Consider the following 19,002-nt stretch of genomic DNA (forward strand, 5'->3'; position numbering starts at 1 on the left):
GAAAATTACATATGTATTGAGAAATCACCATAAAGAATCTAAAACTGAAGTACTGTACTTATTCTGTCAAGCTGTATATTGCACACTTATGTAAAAAATTAAGTGTGTAAGGAACAAATATCAAATATGGTGGAGATGAAACAAGCCTTTACAATCAGACTGAATTTATAGCGTTTCTTCCTTACAAATTGTCTGACTGCAAAGGCTGCATGCAAGCAGAGTATAGCATGTGTGGATAATACTAGCAGGCCTAAAAATCAAATCAGTTTGGAGAAATATTCCAAAGCAGCTTTGGACAATTCTCCCTCTGGAAAACAACTACAATAATATAATAACAGAAACATAATATCTTCTTCATAGTAAGAAGATAACATATTTATATTTTACATCTTAAGCAACTGTTAGTACTGAGGATTTGTGTGAAGCTCTTTTTATTTCAACCCCCTAAACAGAAAAATTTAGACATGAAATACAATAGACGAGAAACTCACCCGGTCTCTGGATCTCTGTATTTTTTCTCTGTCAAGGTGGAGATTTTCTAAAATTTCCTGGCCAATTTGCTCTGCAAAATATGAAAATGAACTAATAAATAAAACAGAATTAACAAGGTAGCACCTATACAAACCCATGAGTATTCCTGTCTGTGGAAACAAAATTCCATTTACTTATTTTGGTTTTGCTGGCACATATACCGAAAGACATAATACATAAAACCTTTTTTACACACCTATTACCACAAGGAGATCATAAATGCTAGGCCGACACAGACTCATATCTATGAACATGAGGCTCGTGATGTAAGCACAATATTTTTTTGATTAATGGCAAAACAGTCATCATCACTGTTGCTTTCAGAATTATATTTATCTCATTGATTTGCTTTAGATATATTGGCTAAATTGGCCCAGTTTCAATGTCACCAAATCAAAGGAGTATTTAGCAAATAAGATTAATATTGAGGGCTTGCTGCTTTAGTAGGCTAGTTTATTCAGAAAATAAAGACACAAACATTCACATAATGCACTTCATGAAAACATTTTTATCACACACCTTCGCGTGAGGCCTGCTGACAGTTTGCGCTGAATTCAACCTTTGTGCTTACAGCTGCCGGCAGTGACATAAGCACATAACAAAGCGGTTTTATTTTCTCTATTACTTTTTATGTGCGCAAGGTTTAAGCTGCTGTTGAACCATATGAAAAAAAAGCTGCTTGCAGCCCTCAGCCCCCACCTCCTGACTGGTTCCAGTTGGAGCAGGGAGGACTGTGGAGAAACCAGCTGCCGACATTTTCGACATCTCTACCACATATCTGAGGATCAACAACTGCACCCAGTCGCTGACAACAAAGATTCCCCGATGGGGTGACCAGCAAAGTGCCGCACACAACTTGGCACATCTTAAGCTGAAAGTTCAGGTCTCAACACAACCAGCAGTCAGTGCAAAGTAATCCACTCACACCCCCTCCACCCACCTCTCTGACACAGAAGGGACAAAACATTGGCGCCCAGGCATAGTGCACTGGCTGAAAAATTGGCTTCCAGAATTTGTCCAGCAGCCAACAGGCCCTTTTGATGTTTCACAGTTTGTGCCCTCTGGCTCTCACAGGATTACTGCTGAAATCATTCCAGAGTTGGTGAACATGGGCTAAAGCAATTCCTAGTAGGCAAAGGGGTCTCAAAATGCAAAGGGCTCCATGGTTATTTAATATTAAGGGGTTACTGGATCCAGGTGGTTAGGTCTGGAAGCTGGGACACTTTTTGCTTTAGAAAATAAAAACAAACTTGACCTCCTTGTTCCTCTGTCGTATTAAGATGCAAAGCTATACTAACCCGGGTATGGCTCGATGTAAAAACAAACATAAGAATAATAAAATAAATCCAAACTTAAAGCTTGAATTTGAGGTCCCACCAGTGAGATCATACTGTATTTCAATTTTGCCTTTGTCAAGCAACATTTTCTTTTGAGCGTTAATTAGAAACACTCTTACATTTTTGTCCTCAAAAAGAATTAATTAATTGCATTAGTTCTGTCTGCACACAGCCAATTTTCATCTTTGTACAAGATGTTTCCTGGAGTTAGTTAACACTATTCTTGCTTCTAAGTTTTATAAGCATTGAACTATACATACTGTATGGCTGGACAAAAAATGAACTTGTGCTTGTAGAAACACAATTCCTGACTGGGCACTTGCCAATGCTCCTCTTAAAATCTCTGGACAATATGTTAAAGATGCAATTGCTTTGGATACCTTCTCAGTGTCTAACCTGATATCTAACAGCAATTGAGATCCTTGTAGCAGTCATGCTTAAGAATTACGAGATGTGAAGATCGCCCCTGACTTAAATTTAAGTAATATGGAACTGTTTAGGACAGAAGCAATTTCACTTTGGTATAAATGATTAAAAGGTCTCAACTAACCAACATTTCTCATTTAAGAAAGACGCTTCTGATATTTAATATTATGATAAATATATATCCATCCACTTCTTCCAATTCAAGGTTGCTGGGGAGCAGCAGCCTATCCCGGCAAGCAACAGGAGCAAGGCAGGGAACACCCTGGAGGGGATGTCATCGCAGTCCATCCCAGGGCACAAACACGAACTCACACCAGGGCCAGTTTTCACAGAAGCCAATTAACCTACCAGTATGTCTCGCGATCGTGGGAGGAAACCCACACAAACATGGGGAAAACATACAAACTCTACGAAGATAGCAACCCAGGTCCGAAATTAAACCCAGGGCCCCAGTGCTGCGAGGCAGCAATGCTAACCTCTGCACCACTGTGCTACTGGAGTAACATATACAATATATATCTAGATAAATATCTATATACAAAATCTGTGATAGTCACTTAATAACCTTAAAAAGGTTTTTTTTATTTTGAAGAAAAACACGAAGTAATTCAATATTTGATTATAAATGTGAGTTTCTTCTCGATGAACAATGACATCTCATTATAAATGATTTTATTTAATACATGGTGTATTAAACTTAAATCTAAAAGTCTTTTAATCTGAAATACAAGTATAAGGTGTTTTCAAAACTGAAACCTGTATTAGCTGTATTTAGTGCATTGTAAATACCCTAAAACCTGAATTAACATTCACAACCAACACTTAACTAAAGCACCAGCTTCTAAAATTACATGCAAAATTCAAAAGTTCTATCCATATTTATTACAGCATTTAGAATTAGTTTTTTGTTATTTGTAACTAAATACCCGTCTTAATCAACAGATTATGACCTCAGTATTGCTCATATTTCTTAATTTAGTTAGAAAAGTGTCTCAAATGTGCTAGACTGTCCAGTCTGAACCTTATATTCTTAGAGAGTTTCACATTTTCAAATATAATTCATCATCCATGCATTTACTAGAACGCACTGCAGTTGTCTCTCACATTTGTCCTTTGGTCCTAAGTAACAGAAAAACAGAAAGAATAAAGCAAAGCTGAGTTCCTGAATGGTTAAAATCTCACTAGTATTCACCAATCACAATAAAGAAAAAAACTACAAGAATGAACAAATCAAGAATTTATGAGTTGATCAAAAATAACATTTCAAATGCCTTAAGCAATCCTAAATAAATAGCTGCACTCATGATTTTTGTTTTATACAGGTGTTGCATGCAAAAGGGCTCACGTGCAGAAAACAGCTTGTGGAAGTGCTACACAATGGACTACATCTGGTAGCTATACAATCTCCAAACACCAAAAAAATGTGTTACGAGCACCAGTCCTTTTGTTCTTGATGTGTGGATAAATGCATCCCTGCCTTCATTAATTTGTAATCAGAGACAGACAGATTGAAGAATACACAGATTAAATAAGGCAGTCAGACAGATATATGACAGATAGACCAGATTAAAAGAATGAACACAAAGATTAATAATATGAACAATGGAAGACAGGAAAACCTTTCATTGCTTTAAATGCACATCTATCTCATCTGCACCCTGACATGGACAACCCTACAAGGAATCACCACATTTTATGAGGTTGTAGATAAGTCACAGGATTCACATCAGATAATATGTTGTGCAAAAAAAGAATGAGAATGAAAAAGGAAATTCCATGTGGTTGAAAACCACTGATAAATATTATTTCCAACTTTATTATATCTACTGTATAACACTGAAGACAAAAACTGAAACATTATCACATTAGCTTCTTCTCTTTATTCCCATAGGGAACACAGGAGACAGATAGTACCTGGATAATTTATACAGAGACCAGTCTTTTTTTTTTTTTAAAGACACTTTTAAAATAAGAGGATTGCCTATTACTCCCAGAAAACATATGTTTGACAATCTGTATCAGGACCTGATACAGCAGTTTATGCCAGCTCTGTTTTGTAACTGGTGTTGTGGTCTACAGTATGTGTCTTTTTCCTGTGTCAAGGTAGCTGTGTTGGGCCTTTGGACATGCACCAAGAAGAACACAGAAATATATAAAAAACAAAAGGTGTTGTTATTAGTTAATTGGGGTCACTGCGGCGCCATGGATTGGTGCCTCACAGTGCTGGGGCCCTGGGTTCAATTCCAGGGGTGCTATCTGTGCGGAGTTTGTATGATGTCGCCGTGTTCGCGTGGGCCTCCTCCAGCAGTCCAAAGACATACTGGTAGGTGAATTGGCTGCTGGGAAATCTGGCCCAGGTGTGGGTGTGTGCGTGTCTGTGTGCCTAGCATCCTGTCCAGGGTGCACTCTGCCTTGCATCCATTCTTCCAGGTCCCCCGTGACCTCAGAATTAAAAGAAGCATTAAGAAAATGAATGGATTATTAGTTAATCTGAAATGTGGGGGTACTGAAAATGAAAATATCCTAGTAACTTGACATAAATTCATCTGACAGTCATTTTTTAGATGGAACATTCAGTCAATGAAGCATGGATAAATTATTTGAATGGCACCACTGATAATGTTTTTTTTTTATTTGGCTAATAATCAGGCTTCAGTATGACTCATGAACAAATAATCAAAATCTCTGATTTCAAACTTGTATTAAAAAATCATTATCACTTTCACAGAGAAGGGTTTGCCAATCCAAAGCCGTGCAAATACACTGTACTCACAGACAGGAGAACAAGAATGAAGAAACTGAAGACCCCCTACAGTAATAAAGATAGATGCAAAATATTTTAAAAATTAATCACTTTTTTTACTGTAAAATCCATCAAAGGCTGATTAAGTCCCATCCAAGCCAAAGACTGTAAAATACATTAGAAGCTCCAATTTCAACATCCCTTGCCAAGTACCAGAAAGATAAATATTTCCCTTAGATATCTGACCACAAATTGATGTTCCCATTATGTTTCCCTGTCCCTGCTGGCTTTCCCTGCTGAATGTTTAGCTGTATATACAATGCCTCCCAAAGGTGAAATGTGGTATATGGTGTGGTTCCAGGGTTACATTACCAGTAAGCCAATGGAGTACAGCTCTTAAATGGAATGGGATTTACATTTTTATTTAAGAGATATATCCTTAAAGCAGTAAATCTGATGGAAGGTAACAGTCATTGCAACATCCTAACAGGTGACCACAGCTATTAAACTATACATTTGTATTATTTTAATGATTTTATTTGTCCTCATTTTAAAATAGTCAGATCTTCTGTTTAATTTTGTTTTTCATTGAAACAGAGCAACTTACATCTTTCACTAAAAATATCTTTTTGAGATGTGACAGTAGCATCTGAAGCAGAATCTCCTTTCACCTTTTTTTCTTTTACAGACAAGGGTGCTCATTTCAATCCTGCACAAAACTGCATGAGATTGTTGAACTTTTAAGAACTAACGCTGTTAAACGTTTTAAGTAATGTGAATGGTATTCTTTCCACATGCCCTTAAACACAGGTGTTAATGTTTGTGCCATTTCCCTGTACAAATAATAAATGCAAAAATCCCTCTAAACGACTTTAAAGCTTTAAAAACAGCTTCTGTTCAAAAATTAACTGGAATGTGGTACAATATTTTTATACTTGTATTTTAAAATGATATACTACACGCTAGTACTGTTTTACTTCTTGCCAGTCTCTTAGCTTTTTTATACAATACCAACAGGATCTTATTACACCAGAGCTCTAGGTTGACACTGACAGAAACCTGTCCTCCATTTGAGCCTTTGAATAAATAGCACGACAGAAGCATGGTATCAGAAAATGTCCAATAGACCATGAACAGAAAACTACTTTGTACAGGATGTCAGTAGATTCTTTGGTCAAACTATTACACTTACTTTTGCACTGAACTGGTTAATGCTCTTGCAAAGTGGTCTGTTCGATATACAACCAATATTACTTGATGCCTTTTTATTTTTTTAATGAAGGATATAGCACAATAGCAACTATGCTGCACTGAACATTAAGTTTTCTTAGCTTTCTCTCCACTGTAATTGTTCATGCCCTAAACTGCATCTTGATTCGACTGTATGTTTCTTAACCAACCTGACAATATTGCCAGACTGAAATAGAAGGTATAAAACACTGTCACTTTGATGAATTGCATCTTTTTTTCTCTTCTTTATCCCCTTTCTTAATCTTTCGAAGAGGTGCTCGCCTGCTGGAATATTACAGAATGAATTGTCTTTCTGACACTCAGAGATCAACCTTCTGTGCATTAATATCTAAACCAGCAGCAGGCTTCCCCACAATGGAGGCATCTGCTGTCCCAGTGACTCCCTCTACAGATAAATAATTGGAGACATCATCAATTTTACAAGAACTGTTTCATTCCATCTACACACTGTGAGATCTCTGGCCTTCTTTTGCCTGGGCTGAAAGGCCAACCCCGACACTTGGTGACACCATAGTTGTACGTTACATTTTTTTTAAGTTTAGTGAAGGTTGCTACACGATTCTCTCCTGATACAACAACACTACACACAAACAGGTCAATAAGAGGAGCAAAGGTTTGGTTATTGTTTTCACAGGACTTTGGAAAAGGTCAATTAGTGTTCATGAACTACTGCTGTAAGATCCATTAACTGAGCATCTGGTCTTTCTGGATACAAAACTGTGTAATGGCTGTGGTGGGAAGACAAAAAAGAAGCAGAACAAGTGAACAGCCCTGCACACACAGTCAAGACAGTAATGATATTATCTGTCCATTGGGAAACATTGAGAGACAATATTGAAGAGAATAAGGTTTATCACATGAATGAAACTCATATTCTCCAGTATACTATTCAACCAGTTATCATTCACAGCCACTTCTTATTTTACACACTACCCTGAACTGAGCCAAACACAGGCAGATAAAAGATTTACACACTTTTCAGATGAACATCTGGAACCAGTGTTAGCGGCGTTTGCTAATTTTCCATTACCCTGAGAAAGCAATAATGATGACAAGAAAAAAAAAGACAAAGTTGTGAAAAGTTTAGTTTGCCCCCTTTATGATGACACATGGAATAAAGCTTGCAAGCTGGTTGTGGATGTACTGTATATATGTCATTTTAAACAGAATTATTTATTTTACTTTATACCAGCATTCCTTAGCTTATGTCTTCTTTTTATTATCCCCAAAAGTATAAGCATGAAACCATTTTTCACTATTCTACTGGAATCTTTTCCACATGTTAATCTCCTGAATAAGTCAGAATGCAAGAAATCCTGCTGTAATAAAGTAGGAATCTTACTCATAGTTTGACTGCAATACAACATCAAGACACAGACAAAGCAGTGTGCACCTGAGTGTGCACCTGAGAGGCCTGGACTGATATTTATACTACGGGTAGGGATACTTAATGAGGAAAACTGGAAAATTTCTTAAAGTTAGGGGGTGGCTTACTGCTCATTCTCATATGGCAGAGCTACATGTTTCATCCTCTGCAGTGCTGATATGACGTTGACCTCGATTAATGTGTGGATAAGGTACAATATGCTTAAACATATTCTGCAAGATTTTTAATTACCAGGGATGAAACAGAGGGGGTTGATATGATCATTAAAGTTTACACTAAAAGTGATTCGAAATGCTGAATCAACAGAATATTTTGGCCACCAATGTGTGAGTAAGTGTGTGTCAATGTGTTTCTCAAAGAGGTCATACCAAGAAATCTTTAACAATCAGGTGATCAGCTCAGCATCTTTGTGGCTGACCAGGCAAAATCCGTCCTTTGAATATGAATTAGCAGTGGGTAATCACAGCATATTTATTAGGCCTTTCTTCTATGGTCCCAGTCTCCAGTGTGCGCTCTATTATTCATTGCCTGTGCCCTGACCCCACTGCGCTCCTGTTCTGACAAATCATACTTGATTAAGACAAATCTTTATTAGTTAGCTAGTCAACTTTCCCATTTATCACTTGCAAATCTCATTCTCCCTTTCAGTGTGCACTAGATATGACTTGAACAATTTTTAGTGGCTGTTTAAAATGCTTATTACGGACAATAAGTATACCCAGAGACGTGAAAGTCAGTAATGGATGATAAAACACAGGTTTAATAGGTATAAATGACCAAGGCTGCAAGAGTCTAATAGAACAATTTATTTAAGCAGGCGGGAGAAGAAATAAATTAGTTGCTTTTTTTCCACTTCAACTCAAGACTCTTTTTAGTTCAATAAAACAGTTTCCCGTTGACTTAAACAAAATGCCCTTTTACATTTTTTCCACATTTTAAATTAGAGGGAAAAGTAGCAGGAACACAGGAGCAGCTTTTTTTTTAAAACTGTTAACATTAGCCTATGGGTTGTACATGCTTGCACAGACATATATCAACAGCTTGTTTATGCTGTAATTAATGTTTCTTAAAAAAATCAAGGTTCCCTTTAAATACTACCAATGTCCTATTTGCTTCCAGTCAATAAAAAAAACAGCAACTGGCCAAATTCAGGTAACTTACAATGTGGTTAGTATACATTTTCATATTAACTATATAAGCAGCCAAATACAACTCCCCAATTGCCTTTATTTTCTTGCTGCAAATTTCTTGGACTTATTTTTTTCAACTAGTGTAACTGAACCATCCAAATCGGAACTAATGGAATTTCTCCAGGATTGTGTATTACCTCACATGCAGACCACAGCCTAGAAATCTTTTAAATTAATGCCTGAAATTACTTGGGAGTAGCTGGATTTACTTTTTTTTTTTAAATGCTACGTATCACCAAAACCCATCAAAACCACTCAATAGATCTTACTCACAATTCAGCAGGCCTACTCTCTGCATTCAATTCTTCCAGTTTGTAAAGCTACAGTACAACCCAGGTCTCTCATGAAAAAGTAATACGTAGAATGTCATAGTCGTGTGGCTAATAGGTAATCCTCCAGTTTATATGTTCTGAGAAGACATTTTTAAATGTCATAATTTAATTTCATTCAACTTCTTTCTCATCTATAATAAGAGCTCAGAACACGCCCTGTGCTAAGTGAAAAGAAACTAGATGAACAATACAAAAAAGATGGATCACTCACACTGTTTACATATATTATTAGTAGTAGTAGTAGTAGTAGTAGTAGTAGTAGTAGTAGTAGTAGTAATATTAACTGATATTTTTGGCTTATTCATTAATTTTTTACACATCTGAAAACCAATGTAAAACCACTGTACAAATTGGGTTTATTGCCAATACAGTAATCATGGTATAAAGAACACAGCAAAACTTCTTATTCTACATCTGAAAAAAAAGTATTCCTCACCCTGAAACAAACTATTTACTGAGTTGTCGGAGGCAGCAGGAGGTGAATGTATTAAAACATTTCACTTTTTTTAATCACCTACTGCAGACAATTTATTATCCACATAAAAACATCACAGAGGCGAAGTTGTGAGATTAATGTTATGGACTTGAGGAAACTTGACGTTCCTTCTCTTCTTTTAACAGTTAGGAACGTTAATAACAACATTACACTTGATTAAAGAATTTACAGCTCTAATCAAAACTTGACAGCAAGATCAAAGCCTGTAACTTAAATCTGCCTTTTAATTATCTGTACAACACCACACCTCAGGCCTGTCTCATTCTCTATCTCTACATTCTGCTAAGAAAAAAGATCTAACACTTCTTAACAGTTCATTATCCAATAAAACTATTCAAAGCTTAAAATGCAATCTACACAATTAGTGAGGACCTTGGGGAGCCTACCAGTAGTCTTTATTATAGGCTTTAAATCGAAACACCTTAATTACGTTTGTCAAACAGATTCTATTAGAAACTCTTGTCATTGTAATTTCCATGTTTTGACAGCTCTGGCAAAGGCCTGGCCACCAATTGGCTTGGAGCAGAGCAGAGGGAGACAAAATTATCAAATTCCTTCACACACCAAAAGCAATTGCTTTTTGATTGTATTTAATTTATTCTCATCTCTAAAATATATCCCACTTCATCTAGGCAAATCAAAAAACATTGAAACTGACACAACACAAGGCATATGGAAAAAAAAAGACCGAATGGGTTTTCTAATTTTAGGCCTGCGTTTGTGAATGTTTGTTCTAATGTAATTTACTCAAAAATGTACATACTGTATATACGCATATACATAGAGAGATTTTATTCATCTTCACTACACGAAAGAAAATAACAATTGCTCTGAAAGCCACAGAAATAGTCATCATAACATCCATTCATAGAAACCAAGCACTTGAACTCAGCTGAACATTCGACTGCTCTAAAGTTTAGACTTTGCCTGCCCTCATCCTTATTACGTATAACCACAAAATTGCTTTAAACATAATGTGTGTATAGTGAACATCCACAGCGTTTGGCTTTAACTAAATGTGCTAGACACAAAAGACAGAAGAGGGCATCTTCTGAAGCTCAGGCCTGTACTGATTTATATCATCGCCGGAGTTCAGCAGACAGTACAGTACTTGAGATAGATACAAGGATGGAAGTGAGCAGACCGCTGTTTTCTTTGTTTTGTGTTTTTTTTCCAAAGAAGTGCTTAGTGGTCAGCACTACCATAAAAAAAGAAGGTCAGAGCATTCCAGAGAAGTGGTCTTCTCTCCCACATTGCCAATGTTAGCAAAGACTGAGTTTCGGCCTACAGAGAACATCAGACTAAACTAAAGACCCTGACTTACAGATGTCTGTACCAAATAAATTTTAGGAGTTAAGGCTGAAATACGTTAAACTAAACTTTTAGTTTTATAGCATTTACAACGGAAATGATACAGCGTACATTGTGTGATTTCAACCTTGTATGAAATACATACTTTTTTTCTTTTCCTACAAATTTAAAAGAAAGATAAACCACTGATCAGATGGAAGTGAAATTGCAAATGACAAAGCTAGGGACAGAAACTAGAGTAATTCCCACCTGTCTTCAAAAAAAAAAAGGAAAAAAAAACATTCCTGATGGTCAATTGTACCATCTAAGAATTCAGTTCTATATAAATTCCAGGTTTTGAAAAGAGACAAAGTATCTCATATCTTTCAGGAACATATTTGAATTACCTTGTTCCTCAACAATTAATTAGCAACCAGTTAGTATAAAGGAGATAAGCAATAGATTTACCTCCCATTTTTACTTATTGATCCTTTTCAACATTATCAACATATGACCATAACACTAGTGTCAAAGTACCAGAGACTGAAGGGAAATGTTAGTGCAGTTTCTTGCTCTCTATTTGATAGAGTATCATCCTAAAAATTTGTTTTTCCAAACTTATTATTTGGGTTAGGTGGGTGGGGACGGGGGGAGGGGGACTGTTCCTTTCTGTCAATACATTGCCTAAAGGCCTCTACAAAAGATCAATCACATCACAAACTTGTGATATAGTTTGCTAATTAGAGACGCCACAGACCAATGCGATGTTTATTTCTCTTAACTCACAGGTGAATTGTTCTGTGTCAGAAAAAATAACTACTTTTTATTTTTATTTCAAACAAATATATGCACACCTGTAAGAGCAACTGCATTTTTAAATAAGTTTAAGTCAGATCATGAGCTGAAGAGCAATACTCTTAAACTACCCAAATGAAAAATGCCATTTTGGTGGGATCAAGATTTTTCTGGGGATTTTGTGCTTTCTGTATATTACATATATTCAAATGTTCTTATATTACACAGAGTGACTGGGTATTAGTGTATCCTAGATATTATACAATGCAGGCTCCTGTGAAAGTGAATACAGTTGGCGTTTTTTTATCTACTATGAGTGCTACACTAATATCAATGCTTACATTTCTTGAATCTAATGTGAATAAATTCAACAGCCAAGACTGAACAATGTCTGCTCTTAAGGAAAGGCAGCTTTACAAGACTCACAAATGTTTCCTTTGCCACAACACTTGCTGTAAGGCTAAAGTCAGCCTTGGAAATTTCTCTAAGTTGTTGTTTCCATGTATTCCTATCAAAGCAGCAGCTATGAGATCAGAAGCCTCAAAAAACACACACAAGCAGCAGAATACACGCTTTGTATTTCGAAAAGTAAGCCACATGCATTTGGATATGTAAATACCTCCTTTCCTCCTTTTAGAACCTCGTCTTGGACAGGCACAAAAAGCGAGTCAGTCTTATGAATGGGCTGATGTAAAAAAAGCCTGAGAATATTAAACGGATTGCTCAAAATCTGGAAAAATCTAGTCCCATGTTCTATGTTCGAAAAACCTGTCATAAGAGTTCAAACAGGAATAAACAAATTAGATGATGGTCACGGGCAATCAGATCCTGATCCAGATCCAGATTCTGCAGAAACAGGGCACAAGTTTCACGAGGGCACAGGTTGGAACTACACCCTGGACAGAACTACACACACGGGGGCAATTCAGAAATTCCACTTAACCTAGCTAGCACAGAAAACATATGGCAAACCCCTCTTTCTCACTGAATGTCACACAGCACCATGCAAAACAGAGTAAGAAAAATAATCTTACACATTTATGTCTCTTTTACAGTATTTCACTGTTGCTTTTTAACGAAGTGGCCACATGTGAATACAATAATGCAAGCAGAGCCATACACACCACTACTAAGAAATAACCACAAACCTCCGAGGTGTGACTGTGATCACCAGGCAAAGCAACAATGAGAACAAAAGTCCTAACACCCACTTACAGTATCAGACTCAAAGCTGGGGCAAGCAGACAACACGTCTGTTGAGGCGGGGGTTCGCTGGCATTTCCTTGCGAAGAGGAGCTGTGATAGAGCCATCTCGAGCAGGCTTTTATTCAGCACACCTCTGTGTACAAGCAGTTCTGCAGGCTAGAAATGCAGGTACTGAAATGTTTGGAATTAAGAACACAGGAAGCTGATAACTATCAATTATAAGAAGCTAATAACTTTCGACTATCGATTAGAAATGAAACAAGAGTAGAGTGTAAAAGCTAATGGAATAAAATACTTACTGTGGGTTAGGTCTGTATCCATGTGTGATGAAATATTGGCTATTTATAGTATATGTGGCATATACTGTACAGTCTGTATAACTATATTTGTATCTAAAGAGAAGATGGTAGTTTGGTATTTTACAGGGAATACTGCATGCATCAAAAGAACAGATACTTGAAATAACATATTCAAATCATAATCAAATTAGAAACTGCATCTTTTGTTAAATAGTACAGACAATGAATATTTATGTCACCTCTGAAGTGTGAACAACTGTGGAGACCAATTGCAAGCCACTATACACATAGTGTATTGCCTACTGCATGAAAGGTGATTTCACCAGTCAGATTAGTCATATCTTTAACCATAGGCTACTGAAGCTTTAGCGAAACATGCTTGGGCATTTGTTTTCCTATCACATGAGCTTCAAGAGCATCCTTCATAAGTCTCGGCACCCTTGAGCCCACACTGCAATTGATCGTAGATACATTAATCATAAAGGCACGCATTCTGTTTACATGCCTACTACTAGTAGAGTACCATTATCATTAAAATATCATTACATTAAATAGCAGACAACTTTAAACATTAAATGTTCATTGTAACCAAGACAGTATTCTAATTAAACTTTACTTATAATCATTAAAGAATTCCTTCTATTTATAGAGCATTTTTCATCACAAAGCATGCCAAAGTGGTTTGCTGCTGCCACTTCAGTACCGCACCTCCCCAGGTGACCCATGGAAGCCATTTTGCACCAGCAGCCCCACTACACATATAGGTTCACCAGTTGAATTAATGAGAACATTTAGGAAGGCCAGACTGGAATAAACCCAGAGCGGAATTTTGCCAGGATACTGGGTGAACAGTCCAACTCCTTCAAAAAGTAATACGGGATCTTTTGTGACATTTACCAAGTGACTCGGTATAATGTTTAAACTAGTACGTGTGGACATACAGCTAATAGTAGAGACACAAATGTGCATATTTAGGCTTATTTTATTTGGGCTCATTCTTTTGAATGAAGATAGTTGTAGCTAATGGCTTCTTAAATTGTATGCTATTGGCTTACAATTGGCTACCACATATTAGCCCTCCTACTTTACAGTGACTAGCTTTGCACAAACTTATTTTACTGCATTTCATTTGTCCTGGGTGCTAATTCTGCTCAGAGCCATTCCCCTCAAGATCTAGGGCAATGACTTTCAAAATCGGGCCCCAGGTGTGTTCTTAGACACAATATGGCTATATCCTGTAAAACAGCATATGGCTCTTAAAGAGTTTGGTCACTGCAGAAATACTGTAAATATAAGATGAATAAAGAAAATTGATTTATCTAATTTATTTTCTCAATAGACAATGTGAATTCAAATTTTGAAAGTACCCACAGGTGAAAGGAAGGAAAGAAAATAAAATATTTCAAACTTTTATCTTTTTTATGCTTGATTCAGCTATTGGTTTCTGTTTCAACTTTTAGAAAGTATCAGCGTTTTTATGAAGAAATGACAAAAATGCCTTTGTGAGAACAAATGCAGCATATCTCGACAATGAACCAAATGTTTTCATGTTTGGTCTCTTTCAAACGTTGCTATGGAAAGCGTTAGCAACCTCTTGACATCAAACCTATTGCAGGCCTTCCACAAAGACTTTCAAATGAAAGAACTTTAATTATCTTCTTAGATGTACCAATAGGAAGGATGACCCATAAGGTGAAAGTAAATAAAAGCAGGTATGCAATATACAGCCTACTGTAGTTCATAAGAGCAGCAATTTAATGTATTTTTTTTAAACTCTGGACCTAACCAATTGAGGCCTTTTGTCTTCTGTAGTTCTATTAGTCAGCTTTAAAAGAATCGTGCAAATACTGTAGGACAGTGTTTTGCATTTTTTAAGTAGCAAAGAAATGTATGTTCTGCAGTTTTTGATCGTTCTTTACCAATTTATTTTAAGTGTCTTTCACAGGGTCTAATTTTCTAATATAAAGGAACTTAAATTCTGTCTTCAGAAGTAATCATACCTCAGGAAGTTGAGATTAACCGGTTTCACTATTAACCACGATTAAAAACGTCATGGTTTTCAAACCGTGAGAATTTTAGAAGCTATGGTAAAATTCTATTTTAGAAGCATTGCGTTCCATGTTGCCCTGAAAAAATCCTCTCGTGAGTGAGTCACGTGTGTGTGCGGTGTGCCTGGCTCGGCTCAGCTGGCTAGTCAAACAACACCTTAGTTAGCCTACAGAGGGCAGACGTGCTGTGAAAATGACAGAGGGATACGACATCTCAGCTTTATATCCACCAAAAAAGCGTCTTAAATCGGCAGTTTGGGATATAATTTTGGATAATTAAAAAATGATCAGGGGGTAGTAGAAGACGATGGATATCCAATTTGCAAAACGTGCCGAAGAAACGTGGCGGCCAAAGGCTCAAACCCATCTAATCTGCTTCAGCAACTCTGTGCTCACCATCCATCCCTCTATACACAAGTCAAGGGAAAAAAATAAACTAGTTAACGTTACATTAGTTAGCTGAAGTTAGGGCTCGCTCTGGCTGGAGCAGGTCACAGCAGAGCAGTCCTCTGTGCATGTTTAACGTTAGATACGTTTTCATTCGGGCTGATTTTGCGGGGATACCTCTATCACTTATAAACATTTTTTCTATAATTGGTGCTCGCCACCAGTCCATCCACTGATCCTGGCGTTAAAGTAAATACACTTTTTACTGACAACGAGTGGCAAAGTTCCAAGTGAGGAGAGGGACGGGCTGAGACTCTGACCTCTCTGAATATTTCCATTTGCCCACTATAAATTATTTCTAAGTAGCCAAAAGTTACCGTATAAAAATCACTGGATAGTTGATGAAGATAATATTTTGGTTCATTTGCTATATTAGAAATATTCTAAAATCATTAAATCTGCTATAAACTTTCTGACATGGATTAGGTTAATTATCTTACTTGTTAATTCACTTTTAGCCTAACACTACCTCTGATCCTGCTGCAGGTCAACCAACTGTTGCAGAGTCCTTTGCCAAGTACATGAAATATACTCCCTCATCAATACAAAGCCCAAGAACTGACTCACACTTTGGCGTATTTCATCTCCAAGGACATGATGCCACTTCAAATTGTTGAAAAACCTGGATTTCTTCATCTGATGAAAAAGGCAGTGCCACAATAAAAAGTTCCAGTAAGAATATACTTTTCCACAAACAAAATCCCAAGGATGTACAAAGAAGTGAGAGCTAGTGTGGAGAAACAGCTGGAAGAAGGTGAATAGTTTCGTGCAACAACAAATCTGTGGACCAGCGGTGGTGCTGGAAGAGAACCCTACATGAGCTTTACGATTCACTATGTTTCCTCTGATTGGCAACTAAAGTCTCACTGTCTTGAGACGCTGTATTTCCCAGATGACCACACAGCAGACAATATCACAAAAATGGTGAAAAACATTCTCCAGGAATGGAAGATAAAGAAAGTCTGTCTAGAATTACAACTGACAATGCCACTAACATGAAGAAGGCATTTGAAAATTTCCAATTTCCAATTTCCAAAGTCCTCAAGATACAAAGGGCGGAATCTGCCATTTGAGCATAGTAACACCTGATCCAGGGGTTTTCGAGAAGCTGGAAGCAGAAATGAGAATTGAAGACAGGCAGATTTGAACATCCTTGTGCATTCACTGATGCATGACGTGGTCACCAGATGGGGATCAACATTTGAAATGATCTCTAGATTCTTGGAGCAGCAGCAGGCCATCTGTGGAGTGCTAGCAGGAGACAGAAGCACATGGCATCTCATGCCCAAAGACAATGATATCAGTGTCCTGGAGGATGTGAACCAGCTCCTGAGCGCTCTCCATGATTTCACTGACGCCCTGACCTCAGAGAAATGAGTCACCCTGTCCTCCCTGAAGCCAGTCCTGGAGCACATCAACAGTGAAATAGTCAGAGATCAAGAAGGAGACAGTACACTCACCAAACAGATGAAGCAGATAATAAAAGAAGACGTGTGACTACAGCTAAGGTATACAGAGGAAATGAAAACGGTGCTGAACATCTCCCGTTTTGTGGATCCCCAGTTTAAAGGAAACTTTGCTGAGCATCTTGATGACTCAGTGAAGGCATGCATGGATGAAGCTATGGCACTTGTACCAAGATAACCTCCACACACAGAACAGCCTCCAGCAGCAACCACACAAGGTGATGACAATGGAGAAGGAGAGGGGAGGAACAGATCCCCTTCCATCACCAAGAAGAAATGCTCACGTCTATCTGGATTACTACAGCAAATCAACAATGCAAGACCGAACAGGACAGCATCAGCAAATCCACTGTCCTCACCAAGAGAAAAAATAGATCCTGAGGTGAAACTGCACTTGTCCCTGCCTGCAATCAGTGCTGATGCGAACCCATTGGCACACATGGAAGAAATTCCACATCTTTTCAAAGTGGCCAGAACGTTCACATGCATCCCGGCTACAAGCGTGCCTTCTGAAAGGGTGTTTAGTATGAGTGGCCACATCGAATCCCATCAGAGGTCAAGACTGAACACTGAAAATGTGAACATCCTCACATTTCTGCACCATAACATAGACTGAATAGTCTGGAAAAAGTTCTGTTCAACAATCCTGATGCACAAAAAGAGGTCCTGCAGCCTTTGACTATTTTATTCAAAAGGTAGATACAGATTTTTATTTTTATATAATTTTATTTAGTTTATTTTTATATAACTTAAATATTTAATTTAATTAATTTTTATAGATACTGTATTATTTTGGTTTCTAAAGGCAGCTACAGTAAATTCTACAGTAAATGTGCCTACTTTACCCCATCATATTTATGTTTTTAATATAAAGGCTTCCATTTTTTATTTGAAGGACCAAAAGAATGTTATGAACAAAAACAATAAACAATTAAATGTTTAATTATGCCCTCCAATTTTATTTCATAATAAATTACCTGATAAAATAATAGTAAAACCGTGAAACTGTGATATTTCCTGAGACTATAATCGTACCATCAAAATCTCACACCGTGGTATCCCTAATCATACACTTGCAAAGCTTTCACATTTTGATGTAGTAATATGTGTTATATACATAACCTATTGTACATATTTACACCAAAAACTAAAAAGAAAGAAGCAATGTTATGACTGCTAAGTATTGCTGTGGCAAACCCACATTCTCGTGATTTCAGAAAAAGCGAAGACTCACCCATGTAGACTAAGAAACTTTCTAAAGCATTCAATGGCTGAAATGGGGAAAAAAATGTACTGTACATGAGTCAGCATTGTCGTGGTCACTCCACAAAGCTGGACTGTATGGAAGAGTGGCAAACCCAATGCAAAAACCCACATTTTGTTTGAAACATAGCATTTATGTAACATTGCAAACATGTGGCAAAAGGTTTTGTATTGAGACAAGACAAAACCCTAACTTTGTGTTGTAATTGCAAAGCATTCCATATGTCACAGAACCAGTACAGCACACCACCCATTCAACAACATCCTTACAGTCAAGCACGGTGGTGGCAACATCAGGCTATGGAAAGCACTGGAAAGCGTATTAGGGCTGAATGAAAAATGGAAGGAACAAAGAATAGGCAAATACTAGCATACAACTGTTAACATTTTGCTGTTTTGCACCAATTGCAAATTGCACCAGGCTAGGAATGCAAAGCTGATACAGACTTATCCAAAAGTTCTTGGAGCTGTAAATTGCTAAAGGTGCTTTAATCA

General features: G+C 37.2%; 1 protein-coding gene across 4 annotated transcripts in view; it reads right to left on the reverse strand.

Annotated features, from left to right (window-relative positions):
* Positions 1-19,002, reverse strand: part of vti1a (vesicle transport through interaction with t-SNAREs 1A) — a 178,956-nt gene that overhangs the window by 73,009 nt on the left and 86,945 nt on the right. For all 4 annotated transcript variants that reach the window (XM_088917403.1, XM_088917402.1, XM_088917405.1 and 1 more), the window contains one exon: positions 492-562. In XM_088917403.1, coding sequence (XP_088773529.1) covers positions 492-562 — 71 coding nt within the window. The remainder of the gene's footprint in view (positions 1-491; positions 563-19,002) is intronic.

This window comes from Atractosteus spatula, chromosome 5 (assembly GCF_055471065.1).
Source record: "Atractosteus spatula isolate fAtrSpa1 chromosome 5, fAtrSpa1.hap1, whole genome shotgun sequence".
NCBI classification, from domain to species: domain Eukaryota; kingdom Metazoa; phylum Chordata; class Actinopteri; order Semionotiformes; family Lepisosteidae; genus Atractosteus; species Atractosteus spatula.